Source organism: Phalacrocorax carbo, chromosome 3 (genome assembly GCF_963921805.1).
Source record: "Phalacrocorax carbo chromosome 3, bPhaCar2.1, whole genome shotgun sequence".
NCBI classification, from domain to species: Eukaryota; Metazoa; Chordata; class Aves; order Suliformes; family Phalacrocoracidae; genus Phalacrocorax; species Phalacrocorax carbo.
This window is the reverse complement of record NC_087515.1, coordinates 89,397,489-89,420,828: the sequence shown is the minus strand read 5'-3', so window position 1 is coordinate 89,420,828 and position 23,340 is coordinate 89,397,489. Positions and strand designations below refer to the sequence as shown.

The following is a 23,340-nucleotide window of genomic DNA, read 5'->3' as shown; positions in this document are numbered from 1 at the left end:
TGGACGTGGATTTTCTCAAGGTCCTAATAGTCCTTACTGCATAAATGTTAAAAGATTATAAAGAACAAACATTAGGAAAATGGCTGTGCAGAGTACAAGTGAAGCTACTAGTAAGCACATAATCACAACTTCTTTAAACTGCCAGTAGTGCCAGTAATGCTGAAAAAAATATTAACTACACTCTTTATGGGAGTTTAATTTAGATTTTTTTTATTGATGAAGGTGTAATTCAGTATTTTGGACTACTGTACCAATAGGAGTGGTATAAGCCATTTTCCTTACTGGAAGTACTGGATAAAACAATGTTCACTTTACTTTCAGTCCTTTTTCTTTAAAGCATAGTAAAAACTTGCACTGCAGAGAGAAATTGCAAAAGCTGTTCTCGGTTTGTGTAAATCTGTGTAAAGCTATTCTTTCCACCATGGAGTTGCATATGGAACAATAAGAGAATGAAGATGTTGCCGTACCCTTGAATGGGAGGAGACAGAAAGACAGGGCAGAGAGTCAGTGTCATCTGTGCCCTGTGTATCTTGGTCTGTTGTGGGAGCCGGCAGTGGTTTTAGGTTTGGGGTTTTTTTCCCCCCGAGTGTTGGAGATTGTAAGAAATAAAGACTGTGATGTTTGCCTATGCAAGAAACTAGAATTACTGATTTAAACGATCTATGTACTGGGCTGTTCCTTCTAGCTACTTCTCAGGTTTTCTGTTTTGAAATCGCCAGGACACCTCATAACAAGAGAGGGGCAATGAAGTCACTGAATTCACAGTACTGCCTGATCTTGATCAGAAATGGTGTTTTGTGGGGAAGGGCAGGTTGTATGCCACTTGAAGAGTTGAATATCTACCATCCTATCAGCTAACATCAGGGGGGAAAAAAAATATCTAAGATCTGGAAATGGTTTTCTTTTAAATGAAAGCCAAGACTTCTGTGGGCTGTAGGCCTGTGTATCAGGCGCCAGGGTCAATTTTCTGGCCTGGATCAGTGTATTGGGACCTGGCTTTGCATAAGTTTTTGTGCACATGCATACACAGGAGGATGTTGGTGTCATCTTCAGCACAAAATTAGCTCTGTTCTACTAACTGATACCGGTGTTCTGATAAGTTCCTCTTTCTGAGATAGTATGTTTTTTACATAATCATAAGCCTTTATTTCAAGTCTAGATTCTCAAGAAAATACAAGCAGGAAGAAAATAAATATTTTCACAATCTGCTAATTCTTAAATCACAGAGTGTTTTATAATAAAATATAAGTGCTATGATTATAGATTTTACATTAAGTTTGAAATTTTTCAGGATACCAAAAGTCTGGGTGGCTTTTGATTTAGAGAATCAAGCAAAATTTTTTGTTCAAGTGTGAAATGTTATGAGATCACAAGTTGAATACTAAATATTCACATTTTAAACTGTCTACCTTACGTTCGTGCAGTTACCAGCAGTATGATGTAAATAATCAAAAGTCCTTTAACTTTGTTGGTGCTAGTACTTATTAAACCTGGAAGAGCTATTCCTGTACTGAACTGGAGCTGGTCACATTGACAGATGGAAAAATGTCAGGGTTTTTTTAATTTAAAAACTACAGATGAGTTTTGATTCCAGGCAGTTTGAAGTGAAAGGTTGTGAGCCTAGCTTAGGTGCTTCACTGATACTCAGTATTTAACTGTGTTTGGATGGGAATAAAGACAATGTAAATATAATGTGTTGCTGAACACCCTGGAGTGTCACACCCTCCTCGATAACTATTTTTATAATTATGTAATATTATTTACCTTAGCTATTTAGATAATATATGGATTTGATGGGTTTGTTGTTGAAGAGTATCGGCGTTAACCATCATATTCTGCGGTTGGTGTCTATGGGTTTACACAAAATAAATGCAGTGTCTTGCCTCTTTTTTGGGGGGGGGGGGATTTAAATTACCTTGCTTTCTGTCTCACTGAGGGGAAACAAAACAGTCTTATCTGAGAAAGAAGGAACATTGGCGTAGCTACTCTAATATGAAGCAATGTTCTGTTTGCATTCGTGTAACGGTGTGATAATTCCCATGCATACTATGTCGCATGACTCCAGAACATACCAGATTTGATAGCAGTCCATGAGAGAGGCTATAACTCGTAAATCCTCTCATGCTATTGTAAATGCTTTATTCTTTCTATACCCACCATCAATAAATATCTCAAATCATCTCCTTTTTCAGATTATATAAATTATTCCCTGTTTGGTCTGGCTTATTCCAGTGCTGCTGAACTTAAACTTCTTATACACTGTAGACTACACATTTTGCTGTATAACTTTTTCAGATGCCATGAAGCTGAGTTTTGAACTTTACTCACATGGTATGCTAGCCAAAAATGTTCACCATGTATGTTAGCCAATGTGGTTGTCTGGTTTTTAGAGTAATTGATAATGTGGAATTTAGAAAAGTAGTAGTTTTCTCACTGAGGAACCATAGACTCAAGTAAATCTTTTTGAGTTGCTACAGAAGTACTTCAGAGATAGCCCACTTAAGGCTGCTCTCTCTGAAACAGTGTTAATTTCTTAAATTTACTTACACCCTTCAGCTATGCAGCTTATTTTTCCTGTTTGTTTTTTCAGGTAACAAAAAAAAAGGTTTGCTTTGTGAACAACAAAATTATCATACTCCCAAAGCAAGAAAAATGTAACTGAAAGGAAATTTGTCTTAATACAATAGCTTCTATATGTATTTGCACATCTGTGAATTACATGTATATTTTTTTAAGACAGAGAAACTCTTTATCCCTCAAGTGTTGATAGAGGTTATGCCCCTGCCCCATCCAGTTGAGTATTTGGGTATGTGAAGGAGACTTCACCTAGTCTTGTTTTTCCTAGGAGATTTGGCAAGACAAGGTGTTCCAGAGGCATTGCTGCAACACCTTAGTTCCTTTGCTCAGACTGCTACATCCTCCATCATCACTACTAGCAATCTTTGTTGATATTCAGTTCTTGGTATTATCCACTAACAAGCCATGTGTAGATGGGCTTTCTACCCAGGGGTGGAATCTAACGGACCTTGACCGCACACTCATAGTTGCAGCATGCTGCCTGGTGACACTGTACGTAAGCTGTTCTTGAATACCTGTTTGATATAGGTGCTCTTTGTATGAGTCTCGTGGCTGACTGCCTTCAGTTTGCAGGTAGCCTGCTGTTCAAAATGTTTCTATTCTGAACGATCCCTTCCAATCTCCATACAGATCCAGTATGGCTACACATTATTCCTGGCATAGTGTATTAAACACGTTACTGTGATAGAGTTAATCTACCATACTGCAGTCCATATTGTGGGGTTGTTGACATTCCAAGGCACTTAGCAGAGTTTAAGCAATTTCAGCTTCTTTCCTCCTGATCTTGTCTTTAGGATGTCTTTGTTCTGGATCAAGTTATGGTATATGTCTTCTTACCTTCAGTCTCTTCAATCCTAAGCATCCAACTCTAAACCAGTCCAGAGTAGTCAGTGGAACCTGATTTGACTCAAGTAGTTGCGGTCTCAGGCTCATTAGGAGGTACAGTGTCTCTCTGCATCTTCCTCTATATGATGATACCAAACTCAGGATCCCCAGTTCATTTTCATTTGCTCATGATCCATCTAATCGTACAAGCTGTGAATGGCTCTGGTCATTAAAGCATACCTGCCTTCTTCACAGGGAAGAATCTTAAGCCAAGAAAAAGGTTCTTATATCTTGTGTATGGTTGATATGGAAGACCTGTTTCACTGATTTTCTTAGGTTATGCTCTTTCTTGACTGTAGCCTTCACTTTCTTTTGAAATTTCTGTTGGTGCTAACAGAATTGTAGCCATTTTTTTGCCACCTTTGAATAAAGCCTGCCCTGTTTTCTTGAGCCAGACCCTTTGATGGTTCCTGTGAAAACAGCTGCTCTTCTCAATCAGTCATTCATTCACAGGTACTGGAGGGTAGTGGGGTTGTGCCAACTGAAGGGGAGCCCTGCCTTTGTGGGAATGCGCTCCACGGGAACATGAAGCGGCTGAGTGATCTCAGTGAGAAGTGCTATTACTTCTGAACCTGGCTATTGGTGTGGAACTCAGTCATTCATCACTTAGCTACCTCTGCTGCTGTGGAAGTTGACTGCATGGAGGACATTCTTGCAGCCACTTCTTGTGTGCAGCTGCTAAAGGCTCATCTTCAGATAACTTGATTGTATTGTGTTTGTTGCTTGGACTCATACCCTATGTGGATGTGCTTGAGGAAAGTCAGTGAAATAGAGGTTTTGCTAGGTAGTGGAGTGACTTCAGAGCTGCAGCTTACCTGTGTGACCACTGCCTGTCACTTCCCCTGCCTCTTAGTTCCTTGGGCTTAGCAGGGAATGGAAATTGCAGTCCCAGGTACTCTCTAATGTATTCAAGTTAACTTGTCCTTATCCTGATACCTAAGGGGTAAGAATCTGGTCTTAAGAGCTGAAGAAACATGTAGGTGTAGACTGTACATGTGAAACTCTGGTTAACAGTAAATAACGCCTTCTTTTAGTATGAAACATATTTTTAACACAGCTTTGATATTGCAGGGCCAGTTTTGGCAAAGAAGGTTGCTCAGTATAATTTTTGAAGGTAGAAAAGCATCCTCTGGTGGGTGCATTGCTACCACAACATTCATATAAGTGTTCTGATAAAGATTGAAAAAGATAAAATGTGCTGTTTAAATATTACCTATGGCGAAGTATTTTCCACAGTTTAAATCACAGATATAATACTTACTGATTTTTATTGTACAAATTGAAATTATTCTCTTTGGTTTTTTTGAGCATTCTTGACTGCACAAGCTGCTGCTGAAGTAAAATGCCTGTTTCAGTCTCACATAGGAGCAAAACTTTGCTGCTGTGCTCTGAATACAGTACTTGGCTTGATTAACAAGCATGTTCTGACTAGGGAGATAAATAACTTAATGAGGCCCAGGGCTAGGGGTAAAATTCTTTCTTTTTATGGTTGTAAGCAGAGCACAACAGTGATTCATTAAGCAAAGCAGAATGAATTTGATTTTCTTTGTACAGTGGCAGTGTTGTATAGTCTGGGGACATCCAGACAAGGAAATCTGTAATACTCACGAATACTTTTGAAGGGCGTGGCGGGTGTAAGTGCTTAATATAGTTCATGTAAAGGCTTGGAAGTGGCAGATCTGTATATATGAGATAAAAATAGCACTATTTAATGCTGAAAATAGTGCCACTATGTTACAGTGCAAACTTCTCTGCTTGATGTACATGGTGTGTTTGCATCTGTACATGCCAGTTTTAAAGGACAACGTTGGTAGTAACAGTTCACCAAGGTACCAAATGTTTTTTGTTAGGTGGTGGATTCTGAGAATTTGCCAATGTGTTGATTGTATCTACTTCTATTTTGGTTTTGGTTAACTGCTACTAAACTTCATCTTTTCAAAACTAAATTTTACTTGCTTCAATTTATCCGTATTAATCTGAGCATGGTGGTGGAGTAGTGTTGGTTGGTCTTTCATAGGTTCTGCAAGTGCTTTTTGTAGTTCTTCCCCATCTGATTTTCTGATATTGACGACTACATCATATTTCTGTAAAGCTTTTAATTGTCTGGGAGACTTCCAGCTGGGTTCAGTCATAATGGGCCTGTGATCTTCAGTGTCCTCTCTTGTGCAGACCAGGTGGCGATACTGCCTAGCTAGAGGGTTGTTAGCATGCTGACTACCTATAAAGTCTCTCCTTCCCTGCCCCATGAAACTTGAGATCTTCTGATCTGGTTGTTATAGGTCTCCATGGTCACTTGTCATAGCTTGCTTTATTAATTGGTCTCTTTCTACAGAGACAGTTTCTTTTTTAGGTTCTAGGTGTTGCTGTCTGTCTTTGCAATGTGTGGTGACTGTCCCCTTGATAATTTTTAAGTCACACTTCTCAGATGTCCAATTGCTTAGTTACATCTCCCCACTTCCTTCTTTTTCTTCACTTGCCTTTTTCTTCCCTCACCTGCTCAACTCAACACTTTCAGACTTTCAGGTTATGTTTTCCTGGCTTGGTAGTCAACTTTGAAATATCCTTCACTTGTCAAACCTTGCATTAATCTTTTTGTAGATATCTGAAGAGGGCATTAGTAAAGGTAGGTGGGCCACACATTCAAAATTAGATTTAGATCAAACGTTTAACAGGTAAACCTAGTGTTTTAGGTATTACACAGGATTCATGACTTCGTATATCAACTTCTTAAATATAAACTTATATTACTGGCTGAAGCTGTGTGGCAGATTTATGATGGCCAGGCCAGCTCTAGCAAGTTTGGACAATCAGCTGGGTAAAACTGAATGGCAGTTTATGCAACCTGTTACTGCCTTGGTCTGATATGTTAGCTACCACTTGTTTGTGTGTGGGGTGTTTTTTTAAAAAATACTTAATCTAAAAGGAGAAATATGTTGTTTCAGCCTAGGAAAGGAAGGTAATTTGTGATGACAACATTAGCTTTAACTCTGATTACAAAGCTGACTCCCTGTTTGAGCTAGGTAGCATTCTGAGCTCACACACAGAATTTTCCCAGCATATTTGAAGAACCATATGAACAGTAAGCTATGTTAAATGTTTTATTACCATGCTCGTCCCTCTTCATATTACCGGCAACTTGTTTTCACATCTCCCCTTTGCAGGGAGAATTTTAAAGCAAGTGTAAAGTTGGTTATGCGGTAATATTAATTTTAATAAAAGCAGTTGTGTGTTGTTTTCTCCACTGCAAAAAAAATTCACACCCAAGCACGTAAAAGAAGGAAAAGTTTATTCCTTAAGGAAAAAGGATTATACAAGCATGCTTTTGATCTTAAATTTTCTATAGTTCTATACTGTGCAATGTGCTGTGGCAAGAAACAACATCAAGTAGAAAGGGGTTTCTTCTGCAAGTCTATGGCATTCATGTAAATGTGAAGCTTGTCCCATTTGTTCTTTTAATGTGAATACTTGTATTGGCTGGATGAAGAGAAGGAATCACTGCCTGTTCCACCCAAAATATTGCTTCAAGACCCAAAGAGTGAAAGATGTAAATGCTGCTTTTTCTTCAGCTTTGCAGTTTTAAACATGGCATCTATGAAAAACCAATAACTGAAATCATAGTACATCTGGTTATGTGAGTATTCGGGCAGGGGGAGACTCTTTACTAGAGTTTCTTTCAAGATTCTTTGAAGCCAACTCCTTTGTTCTGATCTGATTATTCTAGTGCATTGATCAAAATTGACAAATGGTACTGAAATAGATGTTTGCTAACATAGTTAGCTTGTTTATCCAGTCCTCCTTTATTGCTTCTTTCATGCCTCTGCTGTATTTTGCTCTTCGTTGATTTCTCTGCCATGAATGACTTGTGGTGCTTTTTTGCTGCCGTTAGGAGGGCATCATATTGGGTGTTACAGTAAAACAGACAATATTCCAGTCAGGTTCAAGGTTCCAGTAGGGAGCACTAGATGCTGCAGAAGCATCTGCTGCTGCAGCAGAAAGGTAGAATATGTAACTACTTTTAAGATGACTGTGTATCAAACCTGCCTCTAAAACCAAAACAGGTTTTAATGCAACAGTTTGCCAAAAACTGCGTATTTCTTACCTGTTATGTCCTTGACTGGGATACCTTTGGTCTGTGCTATAACCTGGCAGAGGTATTGTGACTGTGAATAACCACATTAAACAGTTTTCTGATTCAGTTTAATATAGTTGACGTTTCTTTATTGAGAGGGTTTATTTTGGATGCTGCCAAATATGAGAATTTAAGTACATTCTTAATGGTACCTCTGGCTAAATCAGTACAGGTATCTAACATAGGGCAATGCTGAATTTAACTTACGCTAAACTTAGAGCTGAAGACAGGAATAAACCTGGTTTTGTTTTGTCTTGTCTTTTAATGTGACTGACTTGCCCTTCCTGAAGAATTAATGTTCGTTTTTTCTTATTTTCTAATGCATTATAAAGCCAGAGACAGCTTCGTCAAAATCTGATTTTGTAATTTGAGCCGCGTTATATCCCAGACGTAACAAGTTCATTAAGATTTTTACATTTGCATGTTAAAAGTTAAACAAAATTTTAGTATTTGCATGTTAAAATAAGTTGAGAACCACGTTTTCCTCTTTTTAGTTGAGGTATGTGGTGGATTCTGTAGCCAAATCTTATTGCTCAGAGGGCTCTGAACCAATATTGTCAAAATTAACAGCTGATGTTAATAAAAAGGGGAACTGTGATGTTTGCTAAATGGTCTTGACAGGATGAGCTATGTAAAATGCTTTCACACTGACAAACCTGATTTCCTTCTGTGATGAAATAGCTGGTTCTTCAGATGAGGGCATAGCAACAGATGTTTTTCTGCCTGATGTGAACAAGGCCTTGGACTTGTCTCCCATAGTATCCTTATAAACAAATTCATTAAATAGTCTGCTTATCCAGGCAATATAATAAGGTGGCTGAACTGTGCTTGTGCTTAGTAGTACAATGTGCAGATGGCAGCTGGCTACTTGCGACATCCTGTCAAGGCTTGACACTGGAGCAAGTACTCTCTAACTTCTTTATTGGTGAACTGGATGAGGGGACAGTGCATCCTCAGCACATTTGCAGATTATACCGAATTGATGGGAGCAGTCAGTACAGGGGAGGTCAGGGAGGCTGTTGAGAGGGACCTCAACAGCCTGGGGGAATGTGCCGACACGTAGTTCAGCTAAGGTGAGCACAGAGCCCTTTGTGCGGGAGGGAGTAGCCCCATGGACCAGTAGAGGCTGGGGAGCAGCCCAGTTGTCCTTCTGAACAGCCAGCAGTGTGCCCTTGCAGCAGAGCGCCAGCTACACCCTCAGCTGTGCTAGCAGGAGTGTGGCCAGCAGGTTGAGGGAGATTAACCCCTTTATTCAATACCTGTGGTACTAGGTACTGTACTAGGTACTGGGAGGGGGAGGGAAATGGGATGGAGCAGAAATCACAATAAATGGCAGTCAAACACAGAAACAAGTTGCCCGCAAAGACTGTGGGGTCTCTGTCCTTCAGGTTATTCACAGCTCCATTGGACATTACTTTGAACAACTTATTCTAATGCCTTTGAGCAGGGTGTCAGACAACCAAAACTGCTATCTGTTACTCTGAGCTTCTGCCTGTTATAACCCAAAGAACTAAACAGCAGAACTCATCATCTTAGTATGGCAGGCTGAAACCTGCAGCAGTTTGGTTTGCAGTCCGTTAAGCTGCCTCAGGCTTGAGACCAGAGATCCAAGGGGACATGGTTTGGATGCTGGTAGAGAACCTTCCTAGCTATTCCACCTTTGTGTGTGTGAGTCCGCTGGCCCAAACTGAAATGAACAGAAGCCTTTTTTACTTTGGGTGGTGGTGGTTATTCCGTCATCCTCATGAGTTTTATTTCAAAATCACTGTTTCTAGGTATTCATGGGGCAAATAGGAGAACAACTTTCTGACTAATGAGTTTTTGTTTTGTAAATGGTGTATTTAAAATGCATAGTTCGTATTTTCTTTTGAAAGATACAATATTTTGAAAATATGACATTGCATATCATATACATCCAGGACCATCTAAAAAGCAATATCCTGAAGATACCTGTATTGGCAAGGTGGCAAGAGGGAGGAAATGTAAAACTGTTCCTGAAAGTAGAGAAGTTAAAATAAAGGTTAATACTTTCAAATTTACTTGCTTTAGAAGCTGAACTGTAGAAGTGAATGTCTAAAAAGTAGTTTTTAGTCCTTTAATTATGAATTTCTGAAAAAAAAAAAGTTACGTGTGTTCCCAGATACGCTCTTCAGGCTTCTTCTATATTTGGAAACTATGAATGTAAAATGAATCGTATGGTGATAACATAGGGGGAAGTGTCACTCATAACATATATATATGATCAGAGAATGATTGTATATGGAGTTTAAGTTCCAGTTGTAATGAAACTATAAATTTTAAGGAAAAAGGCATGCTTTGAGAACATGTAATTCATATTAAGGAGGTAGTTGTAACCATTAAGAAAGGTAGTCTACTAGTGAGGAATATGAAACTAAAAACTTACATTTGTTCCTCAATTTTGGGTTTGTTTTTTTTCCTTTTCCTAAACAGACTTTGCTGGAATATGCAGAAAAGTGGAAAACCTCAGAAGACCCTCTGCCCCTGTTAGAGGTGTATACAGTGGCTATCCGAAGTTATGTTAAAGCACGACCTTATCTTACCTCTGAGTGTGAAAATGTAGCCTTTGTGCTTGAACGTTTAGCACTGTGAGTATGTTTTGCAGTTACTAAAACCAACCTGCATGGTATTAACTTTTCACTGCCTAAATGCTTTCCTAATCCAGGTCACAATCTATAGAAATTCTGAATAGGTTGGCAATCCCCTTCCTTCCTCATGGTAAATGCTGTATGTGAGAGAGAGTATCTTTGGTTGTTGGAAATGGGGCAGTCTTGAGGACTCCTGATCTAGTACAAGCCAACATCCCTGGCTTGAAGCACTTTGCTACTATCGATCTGTGTGCAATCTGAAAGTGCATCAGTTTATACAGGCTGTTACAGGGTTGGACTTCAAGGATAAATCCAATTTTTAAAAAAATCAGTGTCTTTTAGAGAGTTTGCTCTTGCAGAAACTGTAAGAGCAATGTCCGTGACCGACTTTTCTTTATATATTCAAAGAAAGCAAACTGGTTTGTGAATTTGTCATTTCAAAGAAATAACTATTTGGATACTAGAATAAAGAATTTTTGATAATATGTTTTGAAGGCCAAAATTTGCCTGAAATAATGTTCCCATTTGATTTCTAGAAGCTGTATTGAACTTCTACTGTGTCTGCCTCTTGATTTACCTGAAAATAAGTGGGAAGAATTTCAGGCTTTTGTACAGGTAAGTTTGAGTCATGAAATGAAGACTTAATATCTTTTAAGAAGGGTTTGGAAACCTAGGGATATTAAGTGTATAGCATGTCTGGAGACTTGTTTTCTGGTGGCTGGTAAAGATCAAGGCCTTCAGCTGGAAATGCTATGTACTCTGCAGTAATTGCTCGCGGTCATATAATGTGTCTGTCATAGTTCATGTAGAAGCTGTGGAGGAAAAAAAAATGTTTTCAGAAACTTGAAAGAAAGCTCACGTCTTAAAAGATACTTGTCTGTTAACACTGTTAGAAATGAAATAACATATAAGTCATTCTTTACTATTTATGGTTGTACATTTGAGACGTATGAATGAGAACTATATCAATACTGCAGGATTGTTAGATACCCCACAGGGCACTAGCTGATTAGAGCTCTGCTTTAAAAGGAGGATGTTGAAACAAGTTCAGCTCCTCAGTATTTATCAGAAATATGTAGTAGAGGGTCCTGCCTACAGTTTAAAAAAAAGTGGGGGTTAGGGAGAAGGAAAGAATATTTGTGAAAAAGACCAGATATGGTTACCTCAGGATTCTCAGCCTAAATAACATAGGAAGATGCAAGGCTGATTTTTAGAGTGAATTTTGACTAGCAACTGCCTGATGTAAATCAATTCTGAAGATGCGTGCTTGGTGCCGGGAGGTTTCACAGCCTTCAGAGCAGGTGGAAAAGTAAAAGAAAAGTGAAGAAAGAGGAGCCCTTTGGTTTTATATTTTAAAGGACCAGTGTTAGTTGTGCATTGCTACTTAAGCCACCGATTTTTGCAGGTATTTAGTTTGCTCCTAGGCATACGTCTGCTTCCAGAATTTATCGTAGTATCTAAATGCAGTAGAAGCTATTTTGATTGATTATTAAGACTCCACCCTGCCTTTATCATATTTGCGTAGAACCGTGCAGTGAAGTCTTGCAGCTTAAGTATGTCGCCTTTACAAAAATATTTCAGTGTCTCCAGTGCATAAAAATTGGGCTGCTGAAGAGTCTGAAAAGAGTAAGTTTAGGCAGCTGGTGCCAGACCAATATGTGGACCAGAGAATTTGCTCATCCATTTTTAAAAGGGAGGCCTATTTCAAAATTTAGTTTTAGAAATTTAAGTAGTAGCCATGTGAAATATCAAGGTGAGTTTGGGGCACTCAGTCATTTTGGTTTCTCAGCCTAAATCTTAGGGAACAGAGGTAGAAGTAAAACCTATATAGGATGAATATTAAGATTGTTTTCTTACGCTTTTAACTCTTTATCTGGTAAGAGGTTTTTTGTGATATAAGATGTAAAGGAGTATAAAAGGCACATACTTGTAATATCTTTTTAAACAATATTTTGTTTTGTAAAATATATTCTTCAGGTGGCTCATAAAAACTTGATGGAAAATGGCAGCCGGGAACTGCATATTTTAACGACACTTACACAAGAGAAGGGAGTGTGGAAGAATCCAGTGTTGTGTGGTATTCTTTCCCAGGAACAGTTAGATCCAGATAAAGGTAAAATTTTAAAATTATTATTGGGATAAAATATGCCTCATTTTTATAATACATTGAAATATTATTCTGATGTATGGAAGTCTTTCACTGAATATAGTTTATAAGCTGTCTTGTGGCATTGTCTGAATTATTAAGACAGTATGTTCCTAGCAATATACAAAGAATTTAATGTTGGTATTTTGTATAAAACGTGATCGTACCTGGACATCTCTTGCCGTTTTCTTTATTAGCTATGTGAAGGGAGATTACATACAGGCTATTTTACAGTGCGGTAAGTTCAGTACTGGTATACAAAAGTTATTTGACATAAAATGAAAAAGAAAAAAAAATACTTTTTTAATGAGAATGGCATTTACTCAGTTATGAAATGCAAAGAGGGCCATTAGCAAAGATTCATTTAGACCAGAGTTCTGAGAATGGCTAACAGCATTTGCATAGGGAAGAGTATATGATCAACAGAGGCTTACAATGATATTTTCCTGATGTGTCCTTTCTGTTGTTAATGATTTGCAATTCAGAACCAGTATCCTTGTGTTAATAAGTCTCAGCTGTTTTTTTTATACTTTGCCTAATTGGTTTTACAATCTGTATGAACTGTCACACCTAAGTATCTGTGGCAGAGTTACACAGTTCTCACATCAAGTAGTTTCTTTTATTGTTTGTCTCCTGTTAGCTGGATGCGTGCTTATTTCCTGTGATATCCTGTATTTATTAAAAAGTAAACTATTCTCATGTCTTTTAATGAATGCATCATAAGACATGATTCGTTAGACTGCTGTCATATCCCATCTCTCTTCTGTAGTGTCTGTTCCATACTGTCTTTTAGCTTTACTGTCCCATTCCTCATATGGGGGGACCAAAGGTTTATTCAGCAGTCAACATATAGATGAACTGATTTTCTGCTTCATTCTGCATTTGTTTCGTAATATTTCCTAACATTAGACTAGCTTCTCGATTGAGCATTGAACCAGTGTTTTCTTAAAACTGCTTGGTTTAGTCCAGATTTCTCTCTTGAGGAGTAGTACCTGTTTCAGTGTCAGGATTTTCACCTAATTCACAGCCTGTTTTTCTGTATGTACAGTTAGGATTGCATTTTTTCCAATGAAAATCACTTTGGGGTTTTTAGCAATGTTTTAATTTTGTCTGTTATGCCACATGGAGTGCAGTCCTATTCACTCTTTTACTGTTGGCATGTTTTTACTACCCTGTTTTTATCAGCATGCTTTGTTGCCTTGTTCTCTACCCATCTTTTCCAAATATTTATAAAAATGCTGGACAGCAGAGGTCCTGGTACAGATCCTCAGGGAACCCATTGAGAGTTTGTTTTCTTTTTTTTTTTTTCCTTTTTTTCTTTTAACTGATAATTTATCTGTGTAAGGATCTTCTTTTTATTACCAAAATAGGTGGGTATCTTTAGGGGTTTTGAGGGATTTCTTGTAATGCTTTAGAAAATTAGTTGGATCGCTTTTATTCATATTATCACAACTCCCTCAGATAAGTCCAGTAAATGTATAATGTGATTTATTATTTTTTTACAAAAGTTGTGCTTACTCTTCCACAAGATTTACATTTTGCCACTTCTTTTAATAATTTATTATGCTTCTAATACAGATTTTGTATTGGTATGCAGTTCTCAGAGTCCCCCAGAGCACTCTTTTAGTAGCTTCGTATTAACCACCTTTTTAGTCCTCTTAACAGTAAGGTACTTTGAGAGAGGTTTAATTAATATTTTACTTGCCTTATATTTGAGTTTTTTTACTAACTCCATTATGAATCTGTTTTTGATGACTATTCGTTTTATCAGAGTCTTCCTGCGAATTTTTTTATGGATGTTTCAGGATTCTGTTTACTCCTGAGTGCTGTTTACTCAAAGATGCTTCAGCCTTGGACTTAACTGGCTGACTTCTTTTACAGTTACTACTTGTATTAGTGGCAAATTGTCATACTATGTATCAATATTTTTGTTAACCCACTTGACAAACTGTTCTCTAGCTGTTGTCATCCTCTGTAATACTGCATTGCTTTGTGTCATCTTCTTGCTAATTTGAAGGATATTTTAGTAATTTGAGGGATATTTTAGTAATACCAAAACTCCATTGCCCAGAAAGCTGGCTACTGCTTACTCTTCCAGCGGACAACTGTCTGTCAGCAGTCTTCAGCCGTAACTCCAGTATAACAGTCTGTGGAATATCTGTAAAATTTGCTTACAGGATTTTGGGTTTGTTCTTAATGTAGCCTTTACTATTTGCTATTTCAGAAGTTCCCAAGTATTTAAGTAGTCTTCTTGTTACACTGGGATGTTATAATTTGGCAGATTTGATCAACTCAGCCTTTGAGTAATGGTTAGTGTAAACATTTATCTGTTGGTGGTGAAACAACTAGTTGAGACTGGAGATGTTTTTCCTAATATCATCATCTTAAGTTTCTGTGGTTGTATTAGTTTCAATTGATTGTTCATGTTTATTTTCTTTTATTTCGGTCTTGGTAGTCTCACTTATGACCTATTCAGGATAATTATAACCTATTCAGAATCTTTGATGTAACCAGATATCTGCTGAATTTTAGGTCAGTGATTATCTCTTCTTGAAGGCCTCTGTTATTGACTACTGAAGGTTGGTTTGCCTTTTTGCATCTCCTGTAGAAGCACAACTAGGTGCCTGTTTCATCTCAGAGTCAGATCCTTTTGAATTTTTCTGTTTTCAAGTTGTACAAACTCAGGACATAATGTGAGAGACAAGTTCATTTTCTCTGACCGCACAGCGCAGCTGGCTTGTTCTGATTACAGCCAAGCAAATGCAAGCTTGTCTGAACTGGACTACTCGCTTGCTCTCCTAGCTTTGGGAATGGACTGTTGCATGAGTTCCATCTAAATATGAGCAGGAAGTACTCACTTCCTAAGATGTTAGGGAGACTGTTCTCTGAGTGCCATGTCATTAAATAATTGCTTTACTCCTGACGGCCTTGGGTACAGTTCAGTTTTCTGATGAATGTATGTCTGTAAGGATTCATGCACTAAGGAGCTCAAAGCAAGTAGACGATGGATACCCAGTTGTTCAAAGTGCTGACAAGAACAGCATGCCTGTCACTGGTTGCTTTGATGCTGATGGGTATTACTGCATTACTACAAGTTGTTCATAAAATACATACTATAAAATAGTAAAATCAGTCTTGAACGGTACTGCAGGAACTATATACATAGAGTAGATACAGATTTGTGTGTGTGTGAACATATGAAAATCTTTTAACACTGGAAACCTTTTCCAGCCACTTGATTTGTCTCCTGCTTGGGTGGCAAACATTGGCATTGCCCTGGAATTTTAGCCCATCTCTGACCACAAGTGTTGGGAAACCTTTCTTAAGTTACCAGATTCTGTGGAATAGAGGTCACCAAACAAGAGAATCTCCTCTTGGGGACTCTTGTAATCCTGATACCCCATTTGAGTTGTTTCTGAAGAAAATTTATCTCTCTCCCTCTGCAAGTGGAACATCATTGTCATTTGGAGCTGCGGTTCTGGCCACAGTGCTAGTCTGTTTTATGTGGAGGACTAGCCTGGAAATGGGAATTTGGATTCCTAATGAGCTGAGGAATATTTTTTTTCTTATTATTGACTGATGACTCCAAAAAGAATTTATTTGCAGAAACTGAATTGTCAGCAGGGTCTTTGGATGTCATTTGTGGGCCCACTAAGTGGACACCTGGAGTTGGTAGCACTACTCATGGCCGCCATCTGAAGGATTTCCTGAGATAAACTCCTACTGAGTGTCCTGAATCTGTTTGGTATTGTCATGAATCAATCTATAGTCAATTTGAAGAATGCCCAGGCAATCTTTCACTCCCTCAGAGCAGTTTGGTGCCAAAAAGTCGGGATCATTCCCCCAGTTCCACATACCTTATTATTTCTTGCTTCTGTCCCTTGCCTATGTCTTTACCCAAGAGGACCCACAATTATGCGACTAGGCCTGCAACTTCTTGATTCAAATTCTGGTTTCTCAATAGTATTATCTCTTAAAAGTGAGCTCAGGAGCTGGAAACTACTTGCTTGTTTCTGTGAATTTTACTCTTTTCCCACCTAAACCTGTCCTCTGTGTCTTTAAAGAATGTCTGTCAAACTTTTACTTTTGGCTATGTAGTACCATGGACACTTTAGCCATAACAGATCATCCAAAGTTACATGATCCCATCAGGTCATGAGGATAGCAAAGTACCAATCTCTCAAATAATATTTCAGAGATCCCTTATGAGCACGTTGGTAACACTCTCTGCTGTGAAGCACTGTTCAGCCAGTTTCAGTCAACCTCAAATAGTGGGAACAACTAGTCTCAGTACCAAAGAAAGAAAGAAATTTGGAAAGATATCCTAGATGTGAAAATAAAATAGTCTTATCCACATCATTAAATTCAAGATGGCAGTATTAGCTGTGATCACTGACTAGTCTGAAAGTAAATGATTCACCTGCTTTAACACTCAGCAACTGTTTTTGTATTGCTATTAGACATTGCATTACATTTGTGTGTTGACTGGACCTGATACTACTTCAGGTTTCAGCTGCATGGGTACTTTTTTCTTGAGATTACATATGGTGAATAAGAAGCAATTGTGTTTGGAGAGAGGAATTTTCAGTGTTTCCCTGCTTCATTAATTGGTTAGGGATGGAAACCTTAATAAGATAGTCTTAATTCTTCACTTGATAGTGGGTCTTTTGTCTTATTGGCCTCCTCCTGAGCTACCAGATAGCTTAATTTGAAATCAGGACTGATTTGATCTTGAATTGAAGATGATCTGAATTCATGTTTCTTGAAGTTGTGTGGCTAATCTGGTTGGCCTTATTGTTTGGTGTACCAAAGACTGAAAGCTGAAGTATGCCTGAATGGTTTGGGTTATGTGGTAGCCTAAGCAATGGCAAAACACTCTACTACTGCACTTCCACCTTCAGTTTCTGTCAGTGTGGCTTGTGTTCTTCAGCATGAACTTATTTTTCCATCTTCAAGATTGTTGTTTTCTTGTAGTGATGGCGAAATCCTTCAAAGCTGTCATTGGTATTTCCTCAGCTGACACTGAGGGTGGGTGGAGGAACTGTCTAGAGGAAAAGGATCTGAGATAACCCAACAAAAAGCCAGGCTGCTGCTGCTGCTTTTTAAAATCTGATTCTGGTTATCCTTAGAGATTTTAAACCGGGATGTCAAGAAGTTTAAACATGTGGTAGGCAAACTTCTGAAGTATGTCCCACTGAAGAGAGGTTCAAGGATACAACCATCGCTATTCAGAGGTTACCAAGGTGGATAACAGGCAGGATAGATTTAAACAGCCAGCTTGGAACTATTCTCAGTGATCAGAGCATCTGCCACCAGAAGTCAAATGATACCAGCAGCGTCACTTTTTTAAAAAAAAAAAAAAAAAAAGAGAGAAAAAAAGTATTTGCGTCCTGGGTATATCTGAAGCAGCCACCTGGAACTTCTTTTACCCTTTCACCAGACAATATGCCATCATAGAAGCATCCAGGATTGGTGTTGCATTCAGCAGAATTGTGCTGAGATGTTGTTTGCATGAAGGATTCTGAAACCCAGCTCCAGGTAAATATGAAAGCATTGAGTTCAGTTCAGAGTCACCCACAGTGTGAACGCACATGTGGACTAACACTTGAAGATGACTGAAGAGGTTACTGACTAGTAACTGGAGTTCTTTGAGATGGATAGTCCACATGTACATTCACCTCCTGCCTTCATCTTCCTCAGCCAGAAGCAAGGCTGAGAAGAAAAAAAGGTCTGTGGTAGATTAATCTATACCTACCCAAGAATTGGCGAAGGGTAGAGTTTAGTAGGCTTATGAGAGCTTTCAGTAAGGCAAAAATTCTATGCTTTGAGCTCTACAAGTCCTCCAGTCAGCTAAAACATGACATACATGTGGACTGTCCACTGTAGAGAACTTACTACTACAGAACTGTGCTCGCGGCTTATTCATGCTCTTGTGTGCTACTAATCTATGGATTATCTTTTCTTTTTCTTAATTTGAGTATGGTATAAGCATTACCTGTAATAGAAGTTCATAGTAGTTCTTGCGGACTTGACGTAGAATCATTTGGTAGTATGACCTGAGATGCCAGCTATGGGATTTAAGGGAATAACAGGGAAACTGTCTAGAAGGCTAGATTTCAGTATCTCCAAGTTTATTTGCCAGAGTTAGTAGATCATAGTACCGTCTGTCAGATGTCACCTACTTGTCTTCTTTTCTCTCATGTTAGTTCTGTAATTTTACATGAATTCTGCACATGCCTTGCACAAGGATAAGTTTGTTAATTTTAATGAATGGTGGAACATTGCACAAAAATGACACTTAGTAATTCTCCCAAGAATCATTCTATTGATGAACTATATCATTCTCATTAAATACTTCAGGTTTTGTGCGCATAGAGGTTAACTGACTTGTGCATCAAACCATTTTTAATGAAGTTATATTTGTTATGGTAAACTAACAGTTTGTCTACAATAACCTCTGAAATCGACCTTGCACTATAAAATATGCTTATAAAATGTAAAAAAAAAAAACCCCCCCCAAAAAAAAACAAACCCAACACCCAAATCTTATCCTTAAGACACTTCCCCACCATAGACTTGCTCCTGCAACCTTGGCACCACTTTTTGTCTCAATGTCGTACATAGTTCAGTTACAAAATAAATGTAATTAAAACTTGTGTTTTGAACGAGCTTTCAAATGTTAACTGTAATAATTATAATCACTTGGATTAGAAAAAAAGCCGTAAGAGCTAATATGTAGCTTTAGCCCTGAGGTCTTCGTATATCTTGTTGACAAGATAACAGAAAATGTTCTGATGCTTATGCAGGGTAGGCTGTCTGAAGCAGTAAACACTAAAGGAAGGGGATTACTGAGGACTAGCAGATAGAACACAGCCTCTGAAATATTGAATGCAGTAATTATAATAATAAACCACAGTGAAATGTCTTGGGTTACCAATATAGCTTGAAGTCTAAGGTCTTCCTGTATCTTGTTACAGAAATAAGGCAAAATGTTCCAGTGTTACTCCGACTAGCTGGGGTAAGCTCTGTGGGTGAAAGGATTACTGGTAGCTGGTAGGAGGAAGAGCAAGGCTAGCACTGTTGAACATAATTAATCACTGGGTCATTTGTGGGTTGACAAGAGTATGAACGTTTTTATAAGGCATTGGTAATGACATTAAAGGAACATTTATTCTGCTGCTTAAAAGGCAAATGTCCTCTAATAAACACAAAAATAGGTACCATCTGCCATTTGTATGTTAGTGCACTCCAGTTTTCCTTTGTTCCTACATGAATAAAAATCTAGTCATATCTTTGTTGACATGGAAAGAGAAAGAAAGAACTCATATTTGGCTGAATGTTCTTACACATCAGTGAGCCATCGCTGATCATTTGTAATAGTGCACAAAGATCGTGAACAAATAACAACTTGATTGAAATGATAATTCAACCATAAATCTGAAAATGCATGGAAGATAATGATGGGGTCTAACAGGCCTGATTTCTGCAAAAGGCAGTATTTTCTGCCATAAAATTCTGTGCACTAAAACAGCAAAAAAGAAAACGGTTGACCTCATTTTGATTGCAAGATGGGCTTTTAGTAATATCCTGTGTAAGTGGCTAAAAGAAGGAGAAATTGTGAGATAAAATGAGAGAGTCATGAATCAAAAACTAACTAGGATGGGGAGAAGCAAAGAATAAAGCAGGATGATCTTTTTTCTTTTCAGTAAACCTCATGTTTGGTGTACTAACACTCCAAATACTAGAGAGGTAGTTAATTTTGCAGATGCTGAAATTAATTATTTCATCAAGACCAAACAGGACTTTGACATTCAAGGAAATATAAATTAGGTGAACAGGAAACATGATTCAAGTGAAATTCAAAGCAAGTAAATTATGAGGAATATAATGAATGTTTCTACCAAGATGTGTCAGAAAGTGAGTGCTGCAAATGCCCAGAAGGTTTCAGGGAGGGTTGATCAAAAAATCTCATTTAGAGAAAGATTATACCCTAACATTGAAAGAATATAATGAATCTGCTGTTTTTCAGGAAAGAATGGAAACAAAAACCAGTAGAGAATTCTGCTTTTAAAAGATGAGGGAATGTGTCATAAAATTAAGATGTGGGTAATTGAAAATCAAAAAGACTTTTCATGCAGTATGTGACTAACTTGTGAAAACAGTTGTCTAAGGGAGGGGTTTGTGTCAAAAGAATTAAACAAAATTGCTTGTCTCTGTCTATCTAGTTTTAATAACTATAAATATTTTGGAGGTAGTACTAAACCTCGTGCTTCAAAGCTGAAGTAATTTTGATCTTGAAGATCTGGATGAGACCTGAGATGTATACATAAGAGTAGGAAGATTACCCTGTGCTCCCCTTTTCTGTAGGATTCTCACACCTTCCACTGAAGCACCTAGAGTTGGGCTGTTAGCATAGACAGAAGAGTTTAACTCTGGTAGCAGCGTGTCTACGGAATATAGTTGAATAAAACGTAGGCATTCCTGTGTCTGAGTTTTAAACTATACAGTCAAGTGTACACAAGACAAGCCTCTTTTTTTGTAGGAAACTTATTTGGCTGAAAGGCTTTTAAAGGAGTTTGACTGCATTGTATGGATGTGTAATACAAAATATTCAACACTAATACGAAGAACCTCAGATGCTTCTACACATGTCACTTTCATCCTTCCATAGGAAGGTCTTTAAAAGGCAACTATTAGCAAAAGCATAGCACAAACACATAAAGAAGGATGTGAGAGAAGTGGTTTTGTGTCATTCATCTTACTGTAGAGTTATAATTAAATGGTATCTAAATATTTTAATATTTGCTTGCTTTCTAAATCTGTTTTGTGTGCAGCTATTTTGCCAAGAAATTAGAATGAATTAAAACCTGCAGGTAGATAAAAGGTCGTCTGTAGCAGGGAATCCTTCTAATAAACAAGTACAGTTCTCAAGGATGCTTTTTCTTGTCTAGGTTTCATACATTTTGTACCTTTTTTTGATTTATATATATTTGAGGGGTTAGCCATGAACGAGTAAATGCTGTCTGTTAACTCTGTAACCTGCTGTGAAATGTATGTGTAATATTTTGGCTTGTTTTTCTTTGAAGTGAATGAATTTTTAGTGTTTGAAGGCCCCATCTTGCTGGATATGCGTATTAAGCACCTAATGAAAACAAAGCAATTGACGCAAGCTACTGCCCTGGCAAAACTGTGCTCTGACCATCCAGAAATCAGTGCAAAAGGCAATTTCAAGCAAACCTACCTGGTCTGTCTTTGTTCAGGATCACCAAATGAAAAGCTAATGGAAGAAGTAAGTAAAAAATTAAGAACTTTTTTTAGACTTACCTCTTTAATGATAATAACACCACTAATCATAGGCTATTTGTCTGTAGAAGAGGTTTTTTTTCCTTTAAAATATGACCTAAAATATTTTTGGTATCTTGTTCTTTCATTTAAGTCACTTTTAAACTGACTAGTAATTACTTGATTAAAACATTTATGGAAGTGTGGTATTAGGTCACTAGTAGGTATTTTCTGGCTCTGCCACAACTTCGAGTTTGCTTGAAGTATTTTAAAACTGCGCCTCAGATCTTGCTAGTAAGGTGAAGGTAATGATTTTCCCGCTCGTACTATTTTGACTATATCTTTTTGTGTACTACTTGGGATATGGAATGGGGCCCTTTAAATGCTACTTTCAGTTCAGAGAATGAATGTAACCTTTTTTTGACCCAAATTCCTGGATGAAATTGAAGGTGAAATCAGATATTTGATCTGGTTTGACTTTTGCATTTAAATAAGACGGATTTTATATTTCAAAGAAGAGATGACAGCTTTGCTCTTCCACATTCTTTCAGATGACATCTTCATTTCCCACCCTACCCCAAAGTTTTATCTGAGCCAACTGCGATTGTCAGTTTTCTTGACTGTCTGCATCTCTCTGCTGTCTTTTTGTCTCTCTCATCTTTTTATTTTAATAATAAGTATTGAGGATGTTGAAATTGACCTTAAAGGGATGAAAACTATGCAGTGAGTAGAGTTGGAAAAGTTTCCTACCCTAGATATAGACTAAATTCTAAGGTGACAGTTTCTCACTGGGCACGTTCTTCTGACGCTCAGTAGGATTAGATTGGTCTTACCGTCCCAGCTCTGGCTGCTGTAGGCGATGCCAGAACAGGCTGAGGAGGAGCTGCGACAGGGCTGTGCAATCTCGTGTTTGTTTGCTGAAGACCCTTGATGGAACTTGGAATTTGTGACCCTGCAAACACGCTTCCTTCATTACTCAGCCCCGCTGCACTCCCAAAGCAGAATGGGCTTCGTCAGTGAATGAACCCTGAATCCCGTGGACAAAAGGAATTTGTTTCTTAGGATGCCATAACACGCAGATAAGTTCAAACTGGGTTATCACCAGAGAAACTAGTTCAAAGATTTCCAGACGTTGGATTGCCTGGGTTGCTTAGCTTTGCAGCTTCAGCTGCAGCACAATTTGCAGTATTACTAACCATTCATGAAAGTTCATGTATAATCAAGAGAAGGCAGATCTGCTATTAGCATGTCAAGGTGGACTTCTGAACTGACAGTCATTTCTTAGTGTGAGAACAGTAAGAAAATGGAGGGGGGAAGAAAGGTAAACTGTGAAGAAGTACAGCTCACTCTTCAGTGGTATGGAAAATTTTATATCCATTCAGAATAGGCAGAAAAGTAGTATTTGAGCTCATTTTCAGCTTGGATAAGTCTAATAGCTTCAACAATATGAAGTATTCAAATCTGCAGTGTGTGAAATGCTAGACTGACAGACTTGATGGCTGGACCTGTATAGACCATTGCTGGAAGCTGGGTCCCTTAGGAACTCTGAGAGGCTGGAAAAACATTTCAGAAAAAATTAACTTTATTTTAAGTTCAGTTTCCCATATTCTTCCCTAAGCTTTTAACTGATGGTCCCTGTCTGAGATGGGGCACTGAGTGAGGCAGACCTTCAGTCTAAATTGGTATTACAGTTAGGTTAATCCTCTCTGAGGTCT

At 38.1% G+C, this 23,340-nt stretch overlaps 1 protein-coding gene across 1 annotated transcript in view; it reads left to right on the top strand.

Moving 5' to 3' along the window:
* The window catches only part of ZNF292 (zinc finger protein 292), a 55,260-nt gene that overhangs the window by 19,664 nt on the left and 12,256 nt on the right, over positions 1-23,340 (top strand). Inside the window, exons 2-5 of the mRNA XM_064447672.1 lie at positions 10,043-10,197; positions 10,734-10,812; positions 12,175-12,310; positions 21,430-21,632. Coding sequence (XP_064303742.1) covers positions 10,043-10,197; positions 10,734-10,812; positions 12,175-12,310; positions 21,430-21,632 — 573 coding nt within the window. The remainder of the gene's footprint in view (positions 1-10,042; positions 10,198-10,733; positions 10,813-12,174; positions 12,311-21,429; positions 21,633-23,340) is intronic.